This window comes from Mesoplodon densirostris, chromosome 19 (assembly GCF_025265405.1).
Source record: "Mesoplodon densirostris isolate mMesDen1 chromosome 19, mMesDen1 primary haplotype, whole genome shotgun sequence".
Taxonomy (NCBI): domain Eukaryota; kingdom Metazoa; phylum Chordata; class Mammalia; order Artiodactyla; family Ziphiidae; genus Mesoplodon; species Mesoplodon densirostris.
Window position 1 is genome coordinate 4,904,850 of NC_082679.1, and position 16,978 is coordinate 4,921,827.

A 16,978-nucleotide genomic window follows, 5' to 3' on the forward strand; every position below is an offset into this window, starting at 1 on the left:
GCCACAACTACTGAAGCCCCCACACCCTAGAGCCCACGTGCTGCACCTACTGAGCCCCCGTGCTGCAACTACTGAAGCCTGTGTGCTCTACGGCCCACAAGCTGCAACTACTGAGCTTGCTGCTGCAACTACTGAAGCCCACATGCCTAGAGCCTGTGCTCCGCAACAAGAGAAGCCACCACAATGAGAAGCCCTCACACTGCAACAAAGAGTAGCCCCTGCTCGCTGCAACTGGAGAAAGTCCATGCACCGCAACGAAAACCCAACACAGCCAAAAACTTTTTTTTAAATTAAAATTAAAAAAAAAAAACAAAACAAGTTTCAGAGGCAAAATCTTAGAAGAGAGAAAGAAATCAGAACGACTAAGGTCTTTCTATGTTCCAGTACTAGGCAGAGAGCTGAAGAGGGAGAAAAATACAAGATATGAGAAAAAAATGACAGGGTCAAACTGTGGTCCTCTTGAGAAGGGGTGGTATGCTCTACCCACAGGCTGTAGTAGGGTGAACGCCTGAAAGACTGAGATATACTACCATGTAGCAGCTGGGATCAAAGAGGATCTCAGTCTCTAGTCATTATATTACTTCTGAGTAACAACCTCAAAATGTGCACCCCATTCCTCTTTACATACATGTGGCAAACTGAAAAAATGGCTCAGGAGCCTGAACAGGCCGAGAAGGCCTGACACAGCCCCATAAGATTCATGGCACCCCAGGTATAGTGGAAGAGCAGCTATTTTGCCTATCCCCTGAGAAGTTCTCCCAAAACTATAAAATGTGGAGAAAACTAAATAGGTCCTGGGGTCAGAACTATAGGGGACTTAGCTCTGATATGTATTAACTGAAAACCAAGAGATGAAGGGGAAAGAGGACTTTCCATCCCTCTCAAACCAAGACATCAAAATGGTAGGAGGGGCCAGATAGTAGAGTGTTATAGGTCATGATAAAGCCTTTGCTTTGGCTTTGAATGAGCTGGAGTACCATAGCAGAGTGGGAGTTTAAACTTGCATATATTTGAGTAACACAGTGATAAGGATGCTTGTGCAGGGTTAAATTTCCTTTGAGAACTCATATGAAATGGACTTCTATTTTCCCATGGTTCTTTCCCATTTGAGGAGAACTTCTCAAAGAATATTTAATGAAGAAGCTTGCTCTGTGCCCATCTGAGCTCTCATTTAAGTTCACATCTAAATACATTCTGACCAGGAATTCCCTGTCAGTCCAGTGGTTAGGACTCTGTGCTTTCACTGCCGAGGGCCTGGGTTCAACCCCTGGTCGGGGAACTAAGATCCCACAAGCAGCATGGTGAGGCCAAAAAAAATAATAACAGTAATACATCCTGACCTCTCTGTATTTTTCCCTATTTTCACTTCACTTTCCACAGATCAGGGCTCTTCCCCTTGTTCCATAGTGAAGATACTGTTCACCTCAAAAGAGATTTCAATTTATAAAAAAAACCCAACATGATAATGCTATATTCAGTGCTTTGTTCAGCTAAGAAGAAAGGATATTATAGATGGATCTAGAAAAGTGTTTCAAAAAGTAATCAACTGACTGCCTCCTGAATGTTTAGAGATGATTTTAAATGTGTAGATATCTAGCACCCTTCCAAGAACTACTCAATCAGAAGCTCAAGAGTATAACCACAGATTGAAAATTTTTTTTTAATTTGCCATAAGGCTTTCTGACTAATATTCTACAAACCACTACTAATCAAGCATGGGCCAAACTTCTGAAGAAAGGAGAAGTTAGTCATAAGCCACTTTATGAAGCCTTTCATTCTGAATACAAACAGCTTCACTCTCTTAAGAACAGGAATTTGAAACTCTCGTAAGCATGCTAGGGGCTCTTAAAAGACTCCCAAGGGGAAGTGCAAAGATATACAAAAGTAGTTACCGACTTTCGGAGGGAAATTATCCTCATCCAGGGAAAGCAGGTTCCTGTAGGTCTCCAGCATCACGTCCGTATACAAGGCCCTCTGAGCAGGGTCCAGGCATTCCCACTCCTCCTGAGAGAATTCAATGGCCACATCCTTGAATGTCAACAGTCCCTGAAAGGAAAGCACATTTCACCAAGTGGACAAGGAGAGAGTTCTGAGTTTGACACAAAATTACAGAAACAGACGTGTAAGGATTGACTTGGCTGGAGTGAATGTTCTGACTGATCCATGTAAGATACTTTTGAGCAAGTTAGGCTTCTCTTTATGTAACCAAGGTGAAATGCATATAACATAAAGTTAGCCATTTTTAAAGTACCATTCAGTGGCATTTAGTACATTTATAATGTTGAACAAACATCACCTCTTTCTTGTTCAAAAATATTTCAGTCATCCCCAAAAGAAATCCTTTACCCATTTCAGCAGTTGCTTCTTTCTCCCCCGTTTGCCTCAGTCCCTGGACACCAGTAATGCAATGTCTCAATGGATGTACCTGTTTGGGATATTTCCATATAACTGGGATGGTATAAAATGTGACCTTTTGTCTGGTTTCTGTCACTGTGAATAATTTTTTGGCTCAGCCACGCTACAGTTACGTGGCAGTACTGTGTTCCTTTTCATGGTCGAGTCATATTCCACTGTATGAGTAAACCACAGGTTATTCACTCATCCCTTGGTGGACATTTGGGTTGTAATCACCTTTTGTCTATTACTAACACTGCTGCTGGAACTTTTTTTAAAAATTAATTTATTTTTGGCTGCGTTGGGTTTTTGTTGCTGAGCGCGGGCTTTCTTTAGTTGTGGCAAGTGGGGGCTACTCTTCGTTGCGGTGCGCAGGCTTCTCATTGTGGTGGTTTCTCTTTGTTGTGGAGCATCGGCTCTAGGCACTCAGGCTTCAGTAGCTCAGGCTCGCAGGCTCTAGAGCGCAGGCTCAATAGTTGTGGCACACAGGCTTAGCTGCTCCGCGGCATGTGGGATCTTCCCGGACCAGGGCTTGAACCTGTGTCCCCTGCACCGGCAGGCGGATTCTCAACCACTGTGCCACCAGGGAAGCCCCATGCTGCTGGAACGTTCATGCAGAAGTATGTATTTGAATTATCTGTTCTCATTTCTTTTTGGTATTTATCTAGCAGTGGAATCACTAGGTCACATGGTTTTGTTTTCCACAAAGGCTACAACACTTTACCGGCAACTTATCAGGATTCTAACTTCTCTACATCTTTACCAAAACTTGTTATTCTGTTTTATTATAGTCATCGTATCAGGTGTGAGTGTGAAATTATATCTCATGGTAGCTTTGATTTTGCATTTTACTATTGACTAATTTCATTGAACATCTGTTTGCTTCTTAGTTACTTCTCTATCTTCTGTGAAGAAAGTTCTATTAAAGTCCTTTGCTATAGGTTCTTTGTATTTTGGTTCTTGATGTATAGGAGTTCTTCATATATTCTAGGTAATAGACACCAGATATGTGATTTGGAAATACTTCCTCTCACTTGGTAGATTATGTTTTCAATTATGTGACAGTGTCCTTCAGTGTACAAATATTATTAATTTTGGTGAAGCTCAACTTATCTATTTTTGTCTTTCTATCTTTTGCTTTCAGTGTCCTATCTAAAAAAAAATCCACTGCCAGTCCACATCATGAAGATTTATCCCTATGCTTTCACTTAAGGATATTATAGTTTTACCTGTTACACTTAGTCTTTGATTCATTTTGAATTTACTGATTTATATGGTGAGAGGCACAGGTCCAATTTCATTCTCTTTCACATGGATATCCAGTTGTCCCAGTACAACTGGAGAGACTACTTTTTAAGAGTACTTTTTTTGCTTGAATGTTTCTGGCACCCTGTGAAAAAGTAATAGGCTATAGATGTATGGGTTTATTTGTGGACTCTTAGTCTATCATTTTGATCTGTATTACTCTTCTCAAGCTGGAACCACAGTTTTATCCATGGTTTGCAGTTAGGTTTGATGTTGGGAGTGTAAGTCCTCCAACTTTACTCTTTTTCACACTTATTTTGGGTATTTGGGGTCCATACTAATTCAAAATGAATTTAAGGATCAGGTTCTCACTTGTACAGAAAAGGCTGCTGGGATTTTGACATGGATTGCTGTCAATTTTTATAACACTTTGGTGAGTACTGCCATCTTAACTACTCTAAGTCTTACCATCAACAAAGGATATCTTGACATTTATTTAAATTTTCCTTCAATTCTTTAAGCAATACTTTTAGTTTTCATTGTACAAATCTTCCAATTCCTTGGATAAATTCTTATTCTTTTTGATGGTCTTGTAAATGGAATTGTTTCACTTACTTTCAATATGTTTACTGCTAGTGTACAGAAATACTATTGAATATTGGGTATTGATATTGTATTCTGTAACCTCAGTGAATTTGTTTATTGTCACTAATGGTCTTTTTAAGGATTGCTCAGATGTTTTTACGTATAAGAGCATGTTTTCTGTGAATGTAGTTTGACTTCTTTTTTAATTTTGACATCTTTTCTTTCTTTCTTTTTTTAGGTCTAATTTATCTGGCTAGATATTCAGTACAATGTTGACATACAGTGCCAAAAATGTGTCCCCACACTTGCTTCTTCCTGATTATATGGGAAAGCTTTCCATCTTTAACAATGAGTATGATGTTAACTGTGAGATTTTAATAAATATCCTTTTTAAGACCAAAGATAATCCCTTCTATTCCTAGTTTTGAGTACACTCTGTTTTTGTTATATGGAGTGTTTTGTATATTTCTCTTAGGTCTACAGTGTTTGCTTGGTTTACAGTTTTGCTCAGTTCTTTATTTCCTTAATGAGCTCCTCTCTGGTTATTAAAAGGAGAGTATTGAGGGACTTCCCTGGTGGTGCAGTGGTTAAGAATCCGCCTGCCAATGCAGGGGACACGGGTTCAATCCCTGGTCTGGGAAGATCCCACATGCTGTGGAGCAACTAAACCCATGCGCCACAACTACTGAGCCTGCACTCTAGAGCCCGTGAGCCACAACTACTGAGCCTGCGCGCCACAGCTACTGAAGCCCACCTGCCCTACGGCCCGTGTGCCACAACTACTGAGCCTGCAGGCTGCAACTACTAAAGCCCATGTGCCTAGAGCCATGCTCCGCAGCAAGTGAAGCCACCGCAATGAGAAGCCCATACACTGCAATGAAGAGTAGCCCCCGCTCGCCAAAACTAGAGAAAGCCCGCACGTAGCAACAAAGACCCAACACAGCCAAAAAAAAAAGTTTAAAAGGAGAGTATTTTGAGGTCTCCAACTATTATAGTTGAACTGTCTATCTCTCCTCAAATTTTGCTTCAAAAACTGTGGGGCTTTCTACTTATGTATATATTGTTTACAGTTGTTTCATCTTGATGAATTGACTCTTTTATGTATATAAATACATATACCTTACATGTACCTTATATATATGTATATACATGTATATAATTTTATATATATATATATATAAATATCTTTGAACTTCTTTGGTAACAGTTTTATGACTTAAAGTTTATTTAATATGACATTCGTGTAGCTAAGATTGCTAACTATTTCCACAATGTTTTTTCCTTTCACTTTCAACCTATTTGAGTATCTTAAAGCGAGCATTCTGTAGAAAGATACAGTAGAATCATTTTATAAAAATTCTTGCAATCATTGACTTTTAATGAAGAGTTTGATCTACTTACATTAAAAGTACCCAATAAACAAGGGAGGAATTACTTTTGCTATTTAGCTATTTGCTTTCTGTACGTCCAATATTTTCTTGGTCTTGTAATTCCTCTCGTTTCCTTCTTTGTGTATGTCTGTACATGCATAACATTTTGATTCCCTTCATATTCACATTTCTGTATATGTTAAAATTATTTTCTTAGTGGTTACCCTGCAGATTATATATTATATATATATATATATCCTGTCTCCCTTTATATTGTTATTGTCAAAAATTACTTCTTTATATATTTTGCATTCAATAACAGATTTATAATGATTGTTTACATATTTGCCTTTTAATTCAGGTTAAAAAATGAGTTATAAACCAAAAAATACAGTAATACTGCCTTTTATATACACCTATGTAGTTATATTACCACTGTTCTTTATTTGTTCCTGTGCCTTTGAGGTACTGCTATAGCCTTTCATTTTGGCCTCAAGAATTCCATTTAGTGTTTCATGTAGTATAAGTCTGTCAGTGTGAACTTCCTAAGCTTTTGTTTATCTAGGAGTCTCTAAATTTCATTACCAATTTTAAAGCATAGTTTGCCTGATAATGAATTTTTTTTAATCTTTCAAAATTTAAGTATATCATCAGATTCCTTCCTGGCCTCCACAGTTTCTGAGAAAGAGGCTGTTGATTTTATTAAGCATCTTTGTACATGAGAAGTCATTTCTGTCTTGCTACTCTCTACATTCTTTTTTTGTATTTTAACAATTGACTATGTGTCTTGCCCAAGCTCTCTATGAATTTATCATACTTGGAGTTTGTTGACTTTCTTGGATTTGCAGGTTCACATTTTTAATAAATTTGTGAGGTTTTTCAGCTCTTATTTCTTCAGATATTACTTCTGCCCTTTCCTGTTTCTCCTTTCCTTCTAGGACTCCTATTATGTGTATACTGGTATTCTTGGGAATGTCTCAAAAGTTTCTTAGTCTCTGTTCATGTTTCTTTTTACCACCTTTCTTCTATTTAGAGGGGATAATTCCAGTTAACGTATGTTCAGGTTCACTGATTCTTTATTCTGATTGTCAATCTGCTGTTGAAATCCTCTAGTGAATTCTCAATTTCAGTTGTGGTACTTTTCAGCTCTAGAATTTCTAATTCTCTTTATTGATATTTTCTGTTTCTTGAAACAGTTTTCTCCTACTTTCTTTTAGTTCTCTGTCCATGGTTTCCCTTAAGTCTCTGAGTACGATTAAGACAGTTGATTTAAAATCTTTATTTAGTAACTGTAGTATCTGTGCTTCCTTATGAACACCATTATGAACCCAGTAATCATGCTCAAGCTTCCCATTCTGGAGAAATTCTTAGAAATCTGTAGTAAAGTTGGCATGCTAAGAAACAGCCACTGTGGCTTTTGTTTTTAATAATAATAAATTTATTTTACTTATTTGGCTGCATCAGGTCTTAGTTGCGGCACACGAGCAACTGTTGCGGCACGCAGCCTCTCTAGTTGTGGCGGATGGGCTCTAGAGTGCACAGGCTCAGTAGCTGCAGCGCAGGGGCTCCGTTGCCCCACGGCATATGGGATCTTGTTCCCCGATCAGGGATCAAACCTGCGTCCCCTGCATTGGAAGGTGGATTCTTAACCACTGGACGACCAGGGAAGTCCCGGCCTTTTCTTATAACAGTAAAAACTGTAAAGGACCCATTTATCTTCATTAAGAGAATGCTCCACTGAGAATACAAAAAAGAAAGTCATCTCTATGTCTGTTCATGAAAACAAGTCTAAGATATATGGTATGTAGATATTTAAATTTGAAGAATAAAATACCATAACAAAATATTTAGTAAAGAATATTTTCTAAAATCACATTTCCACATATAAATGTACTTCTGTAAGATTTGCCCTGAGAACGAACAGTGTTTTCTGATGGAGACAGTAAGTGATGGTGTTAAGATGTGACAGGGAAGGGGAGATTTTACTTCTTAGTCTCTAAACTGCATCGCTGTGTGAAGTTGAATTACAAAACTATATCTATGAAGTGTTTAAAACAAAAAAATATAACACTGAACAACAAGCAGTAGAATCATAATTTGGCTCCAGTCTATCTGATGACAGAAATTTGTGCTCCTATGTCTTGGCTAAATTATACCCATCTTTATCTAAAACACATGCTGAGACTTCCCTGGTGGTCCAGTGGGTAAGACTCCACGCCACCAATGCAGGGGGCCCAGGTTCAATCTCTGGTTGGGGAACTAGATCCCACATGCATGCCGCAAATAAAAAAGATCCTGCATGCTGCAACCAAAGATCCCGCATGCTGGAATGAAGATCCCACGTGCTGCAACGAAAACCTGGCACAGCCAAAGTAAATAAATAAATAAATCTTTTTAAATAAATAAATAAATAAATAAATAAATAAATAAAATACACGCTGCATGAGAGTCCCTACATGAACAGGAGGGTCTCTGTAAGACGAACGTGCTGTGAATAATTTTTAAAACCTTTATTGTTAGATAACACCCTGTCTATTATTTATTTCTGTTTCTCAACTTCCCATTCTACTTTACAGTACTGGTATTTTAGAGTGAAAAACACTGATTCACTCCTTTTATTTCAAAGGCACTCATAAAATCTGACAAAGCATGTTTCCCCATATCAGTCTTCCTTCCCAGACCTCCTCAGGTATCTGTGCACAGGAGCACATCACTTACACATGTAGTCTCTTTCATCCTGGTTTCTATGGAGCTGAAAGGGCACCAGAAGGGAGCACTAAACAGTCCTCACTGCCCTACCTCACTGACAACACAGAGCCTACTCCCCATCTCCAATCCACGCCTCAGTATAAACCTTTCACGGGATGACCACCTGAAAGGGGGCTCTTCCCAAGTTCCCCGTCACTGGGTCACAGTGACATGGAATCTGCAGGAAGGTGAGAGGAGACGGAGGGAAGGCCCTGTGTGTGAGTAAATATTTTAGACAGGAAACTTCGGAGACCAAGAAGCTCAGCGCGTCCAAAACGTGTCATTTTAGGAAGGAGAGAACAGTCCACAAAGAATATGACTTTCACCTGGGAAAGGGCCATTCCTTCTCCTTTCTGTCCTCTTCCTCTGAGCTGCTTTCTCAGGTAGGATTATTCTGTGTGACAAAAATACGTTCTTAAATGCTTAGAATCAACATACCTCCCTCCCCTGCCACAAGTATACACACAGGGAGAACCTTAATATGGGGGAGAGAAGGGCCACAGCAACAGGACGGATGCAGACAGAATAACCTCCTATAAGGAGACCAGTCAGTGAGCCTGTCACCCCCTTCTTCAGGAAGCCCTCCCTGCTGCCGCTGGAATGCCCACTGCGCTGCAACTGCGCCGTCCTTGTCCACCTGGTCCTCAGCCAGAGGCAAGTGCCTCGTCCCAGCCCCTGGCTCCCCCAGAGGAAGCCAGCATCCAGTGACTGGCTGGTGCAGGATAGGAGGCTTGTCCCATCCGACAAGTGGGAGCAACTCTGAAGGGCCCCCCAGCTCCAGAGCTCCCTGCTGAAGCTCTACTGAAGACTTCAGATTTCTGACCTAAAGGCGATGGGAAACCCTAAGAGGGTTTAATGCCAAGAGATGACACAATTAAACTTAAGATTTACCCTGAAACCTGTAATTATACTTGTTTCTTCAACTTAATTAGTGGCACAGTATCTATTCTTCCAGGGAACAATGTATCATCTTCAATTACTCCATCCTGTCCTCTTACCTACATCTAATAAATCATCAAAGGACACAGACTCTACCTTCTCAATAGGTTTCAAATTCATCCTTTCCTTTCATATGATGCTTTCTACCCCACACGCATCCTCACGTGTCACTCAGATAATTTCAAAGATTTGCGAAGTGTTTCCCTTGCCTGTGATTTCTTCTTCCTTCAATCCATAATCCATATACTTATGAGAGTTCACTATTTAAAATGCAACACTGACCTATCAGTATCTTGTTTTAGCCTCTCAATGACCTCTTCGTGTCAACAGGATCAAATCAAGCTCCTTAGGAGAGACTATGTCGTGAGTGCCCTGGTGACAGGACCCCTGCTTTGCCTGCATTTCTTTCACTCTGCGTCACGCTCTGCATCCAAGCAACATTACAGGATGCTAATATCCTCTTCTTCACCCCGACAACACACTTACTTTCTTTTGGAATGCTCCTTCTCCTTTATTAGCTGTTAAATTAATATAAACTATTTAAATCCAACTTGAATAATAAAAATAAACTAAGATGAAATGGCTGTAAGAGCTGCCTCTCCTGATTCTTTCTTTTCCCCTAATGGTCCCATTTAATCCCACCCAGAAAGAATTATTCACCTCTGCAGTTTACGCATGCTTCTATTATTCCATTTAACAAGGTATGTTTTAAAATATTCACATATCTATTTTCCCTAAAAGAATGTAAGCTCTGTGTAAAAGGGAACATGTTTTCCACTCTCATAGCTTGCACTCAGTTCCACATGCTGGCAACCATCTCCTGAGATCTCTCCTGAACAAAATTTGAAAGCCTACCTTATAGTAACTGACTTACCCAGCTCCTCATCATTCAGTGGGGTCTACTTATAGGCCATTTGAAACAAGGTGTTTGAGTAGTAAGACGATATCCTTTTTTAAAAATTGTATTTATTTATTTATTTGGCTGCGTTGGGTCTTAGTTGTGGCATGTGGGATCTTTTTAGTTGCAGAAGTTTTAGTTGCAGCACGTGGGATCTAGTTCCCTGACCAGGGATTGAACCCAGGCCCCTTGCATTGGCAGTGTGGAGTCTTAGCCACTGGACCCCCAGGGAAGTCCCGAGACGATACCCTTAATCATGTAACACTCGATGAAAACATAATTACTACGAAAGAAATATCTGTGTTTCAATGTCTTACTGGAAATAAGTTGTTGACATTGAATGAGCAGAGGTGTAACTGCAGAAGCAGAAGGAAGCATACACCAGTTGGTAGACGTCATTGTGTTTACAGCAATATGACTTTCACAGTAATGTCATTTTATTGTGAATATCACTTTATTACTTTCCTATTGGATTACTAGTGCTAAAATCTGTGTTTACCAGAAGGTACAAGGATGTGGCTCCCAACACATCCACTGGTGCAACTTCGAGCACTGTTTAAAAAGTGGATTTTATGCCAGCTGGGACTGGAGCCAGGTCATTAAATATGAGGATATAATAATACCTAAGGAGCTAGGGTCGTCCATCTTGATGAGGTATTTTCTATCTTCAACAAGTAGCCTTCTTACCCCCTCAATCAGAGTAGGAACTGCTCTCCATTTGACTGCATTACCTGCCCACTCATACCCTCACTGATACTGATGAGCGTGGACACACACAGCAACACATCCAACACTACAAGTTTCCACAACCACGTGGTCTAATCTTTTCTTCATAACCTCTGCCTTCAGTAAAACATACTGTGTATTTTTTTATGACAAACATCATAAACCAATATTGGTTCTCGCACTCAGTTACAGTGCTCCAGTGTTTACGTGAAGATTGTAATTAAGCAATTATCCAAAAAGTTGCCACAAGTCCTCTGGCTCAGTTCTGCTTTCTCATGTAAGCATCTTACATTGTCAAAGGTTCTTCCTAAAATTTGGCCCAAAGTCCAAAACAGAATATTCTACTGAAGAGATGAAGAACCAACCATCTGTTTTTATGATATTGATATCGAATGTTGCATTTATATCAAATGTTTTCTAAAGTCACATTAGCTTTTTTTTCTAATTTTTCTAATTTTTTGAAGTATAATAGATGTACAATACATGTTAGTTTCAAGTATACTAAATAGTGATTTGACATCTGCATACACTATGAAACCATCACAAGTCTCAAATAAAGAAAAAAGATTTACCCCACGATTCATAGATAGAGAAAGAAGCTGAGAGTCACGCCTCTTTCTCTGGGCCTATGCGCCTGCCTCTTTCTTAGTGGATTTCATTATTGCTGGAGGACTAGGACGTATTTCAAATTCTAATGATAACTGGGCACACATCCAAAAAACCTGCCAAATGCAAACACAGGACCAATTTTCAAAATCATTTCAGGGATCCCATTTGCTCAGACTCTAAAAACCTGGTCTGCTGTATCTTCTCCATGTTATAGGTGGTGCATGAGACTCAGAGGGGAAGTAATTTTACCAAGTTACCCTGGAGAAGTCTGAGCTGAGTGAGCAGAACTGAGTGTAAGTGATGGCCTGGATAAGTTTAAATACAAAGAGTTTGTCCTAATTCCAGATTACCTTCCATATTCCTGAGCAAGAGAAGCTTCTCTTTCATGGTTTAATCAAACCCAAATGTTTAATTCCTCTATTCCCAAAAAACAGAATCAAAAATACAAAATTATAAATAGTTATTACTCCAGGAGACCATGAAAGAGAGTCACCTGTGGAGAGGAGCTCTGAGCAATCTCTTCATCATGAACACATGGGCTCTGTTGGAACAAAATTCCCCATCAACCCAGCCCATGCTGGGACATCCCTGGCGGTCCAGTAGTTAAGACTCCACGCTTCCACTGCAGGGGGTGTGGGTTCTATCCCTGGTCAGGGAACTAAGATCCCACACGCCACATGGTGTGGCCAAAAAATTAAAAACAAAAAATCCAGCCCATCCTTCAACATCTGCACAGAAAGGACAAAGGGAATTAGAGGGGAGCATCTACTAAGCTGGAGCCTTCAGCTCAGAGCTCACTAATTTAGCAAATCACTTAAGGGAAGAAAGCAGCTACTGAATGTTAAACTAGTTAAACTAGGTTTTGAATGTTAAAAGATTATCAACAGCCTTAACCACACACATAGTGAAATACTGTAAAGTTATTTCCCTGGAAATTTAAAAAATATCCAGGGACTTCCCTGGTAGTCCAGTGGCTAACACTCTGTGCTCCCAATGCAGGGAGCCCAGGTTCGATCCCTGGTCAGCGAACTAGATCCCACATGCCGCAACTAAAGAGTTTGCACACCACAACTAAAGATCCCATGTGCTGCAACTAAGACCAGACGCAGCCAAATAAGTAAATATTTAAAAAAATATAACCAATGGGTTGTGAGATTAAGTTAAAACAAGTGTGAGGATACATTAAATTTAGAAAAGGATGGCATGAGCCACAGTAGAAAGGGGGAGAGGAAAATAGTACTGTTAATAATAGCCATTTTAAAAAGCACCATGTGGTGACAGAAATTCTTCCCCCATTTTTTGAAAACTAAGAGGAGGACCTGGAATTGACTGAGCTAAGTCTCTGCCGCCCGGATCAACAGGGATTGTGAATGGAGTTACCATCTGATGCAATAATTGGCAGCAAATCTGGGGGCCAGCCCATCTCCAGGGCTCCCTGCTGGAGCGACACTGAACAATTTGTCCCGAGGGTGATGGGAAACCATAAGAGGATTTAATGGCAAGAGATGACACAATCAAACTATGATTTACCCCCAATACAGAGACAGAGAAAGACAAGCTGAGAAAAAGGTATGCCTCCGTCTCTGGGCCTATGCCCCTGCCTCTTTTTTAAAGTGTTTTTTTCATAATTGTTGGTAGACCAGAACATGTTTAAAATTTCAGTTATAATCGGGCAAACTGGTCTCCTCTGTCTTCTCCATGTCACAGGTGGGTACACTGAGGCTCGGAGGGGGAGTCATATTACCAAGTTACCCTGAAGAAATCTGAGTTAGGTGAGCAGAACTGGGTAGAGGTGGCAGCCTGGATAGGTTTAGGTAGAAAGGGTTTAAATGTCCTAATTCCAGATTACCTTTCATACTCCTGAGCAAGAGAAGCTTCTCTTTCATGGGTTTAATCAAATTCAAGCACTTAACTCCTCTTTTCCAGAAGATATTACAGTCAAAAACTATGAAATTACAAATAGTTATTCCTCCAGAAAAACAAGAAAGAGGGTCACCCGTGGAGATGAGCCCTGACAATCTCTTCATCATGAACACGTGGGTTCTGTGGGAACAAAGTTTCACATCAATCTAGAAAAGGCTGGAACCTGGGACCCTTGACTACAGTGCCTGCACCTGGACAAATGTGTCCTGAACACAGAGTACAAAGAAACCATAAGGCACTAAAAATAACTGCATACATGCGCAGCTTGGGCAAACAGCTGATGAACAATCAGAAACAAAAAGGCCAAAACCCAACTGCCACTTCTGAGGCGCTGAGAGCCAAAGCAGGGTCCTGCGCATGATCCCTGCACCCGGCACCACCAAGGGGGTGGGCGGACCACCCAAGCTACACGTCTGGCCCGACCCACCGAACTGCCCCTACCCTCACCCCCTTTAAGGGACCAGCTCGCACTACACACCCCCCATCAGGGGGCGAGCAAGGGCACCTGTTTCTTGTTCTCGCTCACGAGTCCCAATAAAGCTTTGCCTGAATTCTTCGTCTGGCCTGTTACCAATTTCTACTGATCAGAGTCCAAGAGCCCAGGTCAGTAACAAATCCAGCCCATCAGTTAACATCTGCACAGAAAGGACAAAGGGGACTTGGGGGACAATCTACTTAGTTGGACACCTAAACTCAGAGCTCATTAATTGAGCAGATCACTTAAGGGAAGAAAGAAGCTACTGAATATTAAACTAACTGGTTAAACTAAGTTTTGAGTGTTAGAAGGTGATCAGCATCCTTACCACATGCATAGTGAAGTTATCCACCACATATCAGAGAACAGTCCCAATACAGAATACAGCAGAAAGCATATAAACCTCATAATCTGAACAATGAAATTTAGAGTGAAAGCAATTTGGACATTTAAAACATATCCAATGGCTTCTGAGATTAAAGGTAAAACAAGTGTGAGGATACATCAACTGTCACGACTCAATGAGCCATCAAAGAAAGGGGGTGGGGCTTCCCTGGTGGCGCAGTGGCTGAGAGTCCGCCTGCCGATGCAGCGGACACGGGTTCGTGCCCCGGTCCGGGAAGATCCCACATGCCGCGGAGCCGCTGGGCCCGTAAGCCATGGCCGCTGAGCCTGCGCGTCTGGAGCCTGTGCTCCGCAGCGGGAGAGGCCACAACAGTGAGAGGCCCGCGTACCGGGAAAAAAAAAAAAAAAAAAGAGAGAAGGGGTGATGGCAACAGTACTGAGTGGGGGTGGGGAGGGGAGGGGAAGGGAGCCGGGAGTCACACCAAGGTTTGAGAAAGGGAGTCAGAGTAGGAAAACGTCGCTTCACGAGGTCAGTGTCTCTACGGACCGAAAGCAGAAATTTGGGGCCGGCACCTGCCTCAGAGCGATTTAAACCGGAACCGGACCCACACTCCCAGGACCGAACCGAGTCTTCTGCCGACGCCGCGAGAGGCGAAAGGGGCGGACTCAGAGCGAGAGCGACGACCGCGTTCAGGGGGTTTTAACTTACCGGAGACCCCCGAAACCGAGGTGTGGAGAAGCGGGGCCTGAAATTGCATAGCGCCGTTAGTTTCGGACCGAAAAACCGAGACTCACTCGCGAGAGCGCACCCCTCGTTCCGGGTCTGCACCTCAAATGCGCGTGCGCAAGGAGGCGGGTCAAGGGCGGGGCCACTAACGGGCGCGTCCAAGGACGTTCCGGTGGGTGGAAGTGGTGGCTGATGGCTGGGCGCAGCCTGTGGACGCCGGGTGTAGCCTTCGAACCCGCCCTTGGGAGATTCTGGTCTGTTCCTCTTCCCTCCGGAGAGGCTCTGCTTCTCTACTTCGGATCCTTTGAAGTGGTCTGGTGTCCTTTGGAGCCAGGCTAGGTGCAGAAGCAGAGAGTTGAGAACCGTCGGCGAGCAAAGACGAGGATCCTCTGAGCAGCGAGGCGCTGAGAGCTCTGGGACGGGGGGAGGGGGCGGGGCTCGAGGTTGTGGGCGTGGTCTGATCCGGGAACTTCTGAGACCCCAGGCAGTTAACACGTTCTTATTAAGCGAAAGCCTGAGTTTTAGAGTAGGTGATGGAAACTGGACTGTGACAGGAAAGGCAAAATTGTGCCTTGCGGAATGTGCCATTTTTGCACTCACTTCCCTGCAGAGCATAATTTTCACTTCTGTTCCCCATTCACTTGGAGGCATCAAAAATCACTGAGGAAAATTTTCAACCCCAAACCTGTCATTGTCTGAGGGGCTCTGTTGGAGGCTGTGAGCAAGTAACTGGCTACACAGTCAGGTGCTTGAGCATCAAGCCTTATTGAATAATTCAACCGTATTTTTTTTCCTCCTTCATGTTGTCTTTTTTTTTAACATCTTTATTGGAGTATAATTGTTTTATAATGGTGTGTTTCAACCATATTTTATTTTTTACCCTTTGACCTTTATCTTGCTATAGGATGTGATGAATAAGACCCTTTCTTATTGTGATAGGAATTTCCATTTCCCGAATATTAATGTCTCCACTGTAGGTTTTGCTACTTATTAACTTTTCATGTGCACTTTGGCATATTTCTGAATTTTTAACTTCATTGGTCTACCAGTCATGAATAAACATGTCTCCTATGGACATCCACTTTCTTTTGGCTTCTCTTTTGTGGCTATTCTTACTTGTTCTTTATTCCATAAGATTTTCCGATAACATCACTAGCTTCAGAAACTGAGTGTCTATTGTTCAAATTTTCAAAATTAACATACATTATCTTTTGAATTTTCCTTGGTGTCATTATATAGTGACAACGTTGGACTTCAGTCTATTTCTGTAACTCTGGAAAACAGCAAAGGTAAAAGGATTCCTTTCCCCTTTTAACAGCTTACTTACTAAGAACCACTCTTCCCCATTAGTTTCAATGAGACTTACGTTGGCCCCTTTGTTTCCTTAGGAACCATCCAGATACAGACCCTCCAAAATCCCACCCTTTGCCTTGTCAACGATTACTGAATTGTTTGTCCTCATTGATCACTCGGAACAATGCTTGTAAACATGATTTAAGCAACATTTACTTACGTTTTTCTCCTCTCCCAAGGCCCCTGAATTTTGGACCACTCTTGAGCACTGTAATTCAGAAGAAGCCTGTTGCCACACCATCCACTCCCAAGAGTAGGTGACTTAAGGGTAAAACGTTCCCTGATCAACTGTGCGTCATGCCACCTGCTCATTTATTCTGCATATGGGATTTTTTTCCTAGACTTCTTTAGCCCTCAGTATAAATGAAAAGTTCTTTTCTGTCTGGTGTTGAGACTTTTCAGATTTTGTGGTTGCAGCACTCTCTCTACTGTCATAATCCTTTGGAATAAAATCTCTCTTTACCTAAATTTGACAGTGGTGAATATTTTAGTTGTTCCATCTGTGCTCAAAAATGTATACTCTTGGGCTTCCCTGGTGGCGCAGTGGTTGAGAGTCCGCTTGCCGATGCAGGGGACGCGGGGTCGTGCCCCGGTCTGGGAAGATCCCACGTGCCGCGGAGCAGCTGGGCTCATGAGCCATG

At 41.7% G+C, this 16,978-nt stretch overlaps 1 protein-coding gene across 1 annotated transcript in view; it reads right to left on the minus strand.

Moving 5' to 3' along the window:
* LOC132480694 (zinc finger protein 69-like) overlaps positions 1 to 16,549 on the minus strand; it is a gene marked incomplete at its 5' end in the record, with an annotated part of 41,392 nt that extends 24,843 nt beyond the window's left edge. Inside the window, 3 exons of the mRNA XM_060085075.1 lie at positions 1,893 to 2,046; positions 14,967 to 15,319; positions 16,498 to 16,549. Coding sequence (XP_059941058.1) covers positions 1,893 to 2,046; positions 14,967 to 15,319; positions 16,498 to 16,549 — 559 coding nt within the window. The remainder of the gene's footprint in view (positions 1 to 1,892; positions 2,047 to 14,966; positions 15,320 to 16,497) is intronic.
* Between the last annotated feature and the right edge of the window lie 429 nt (positions 16,550 to 16,978).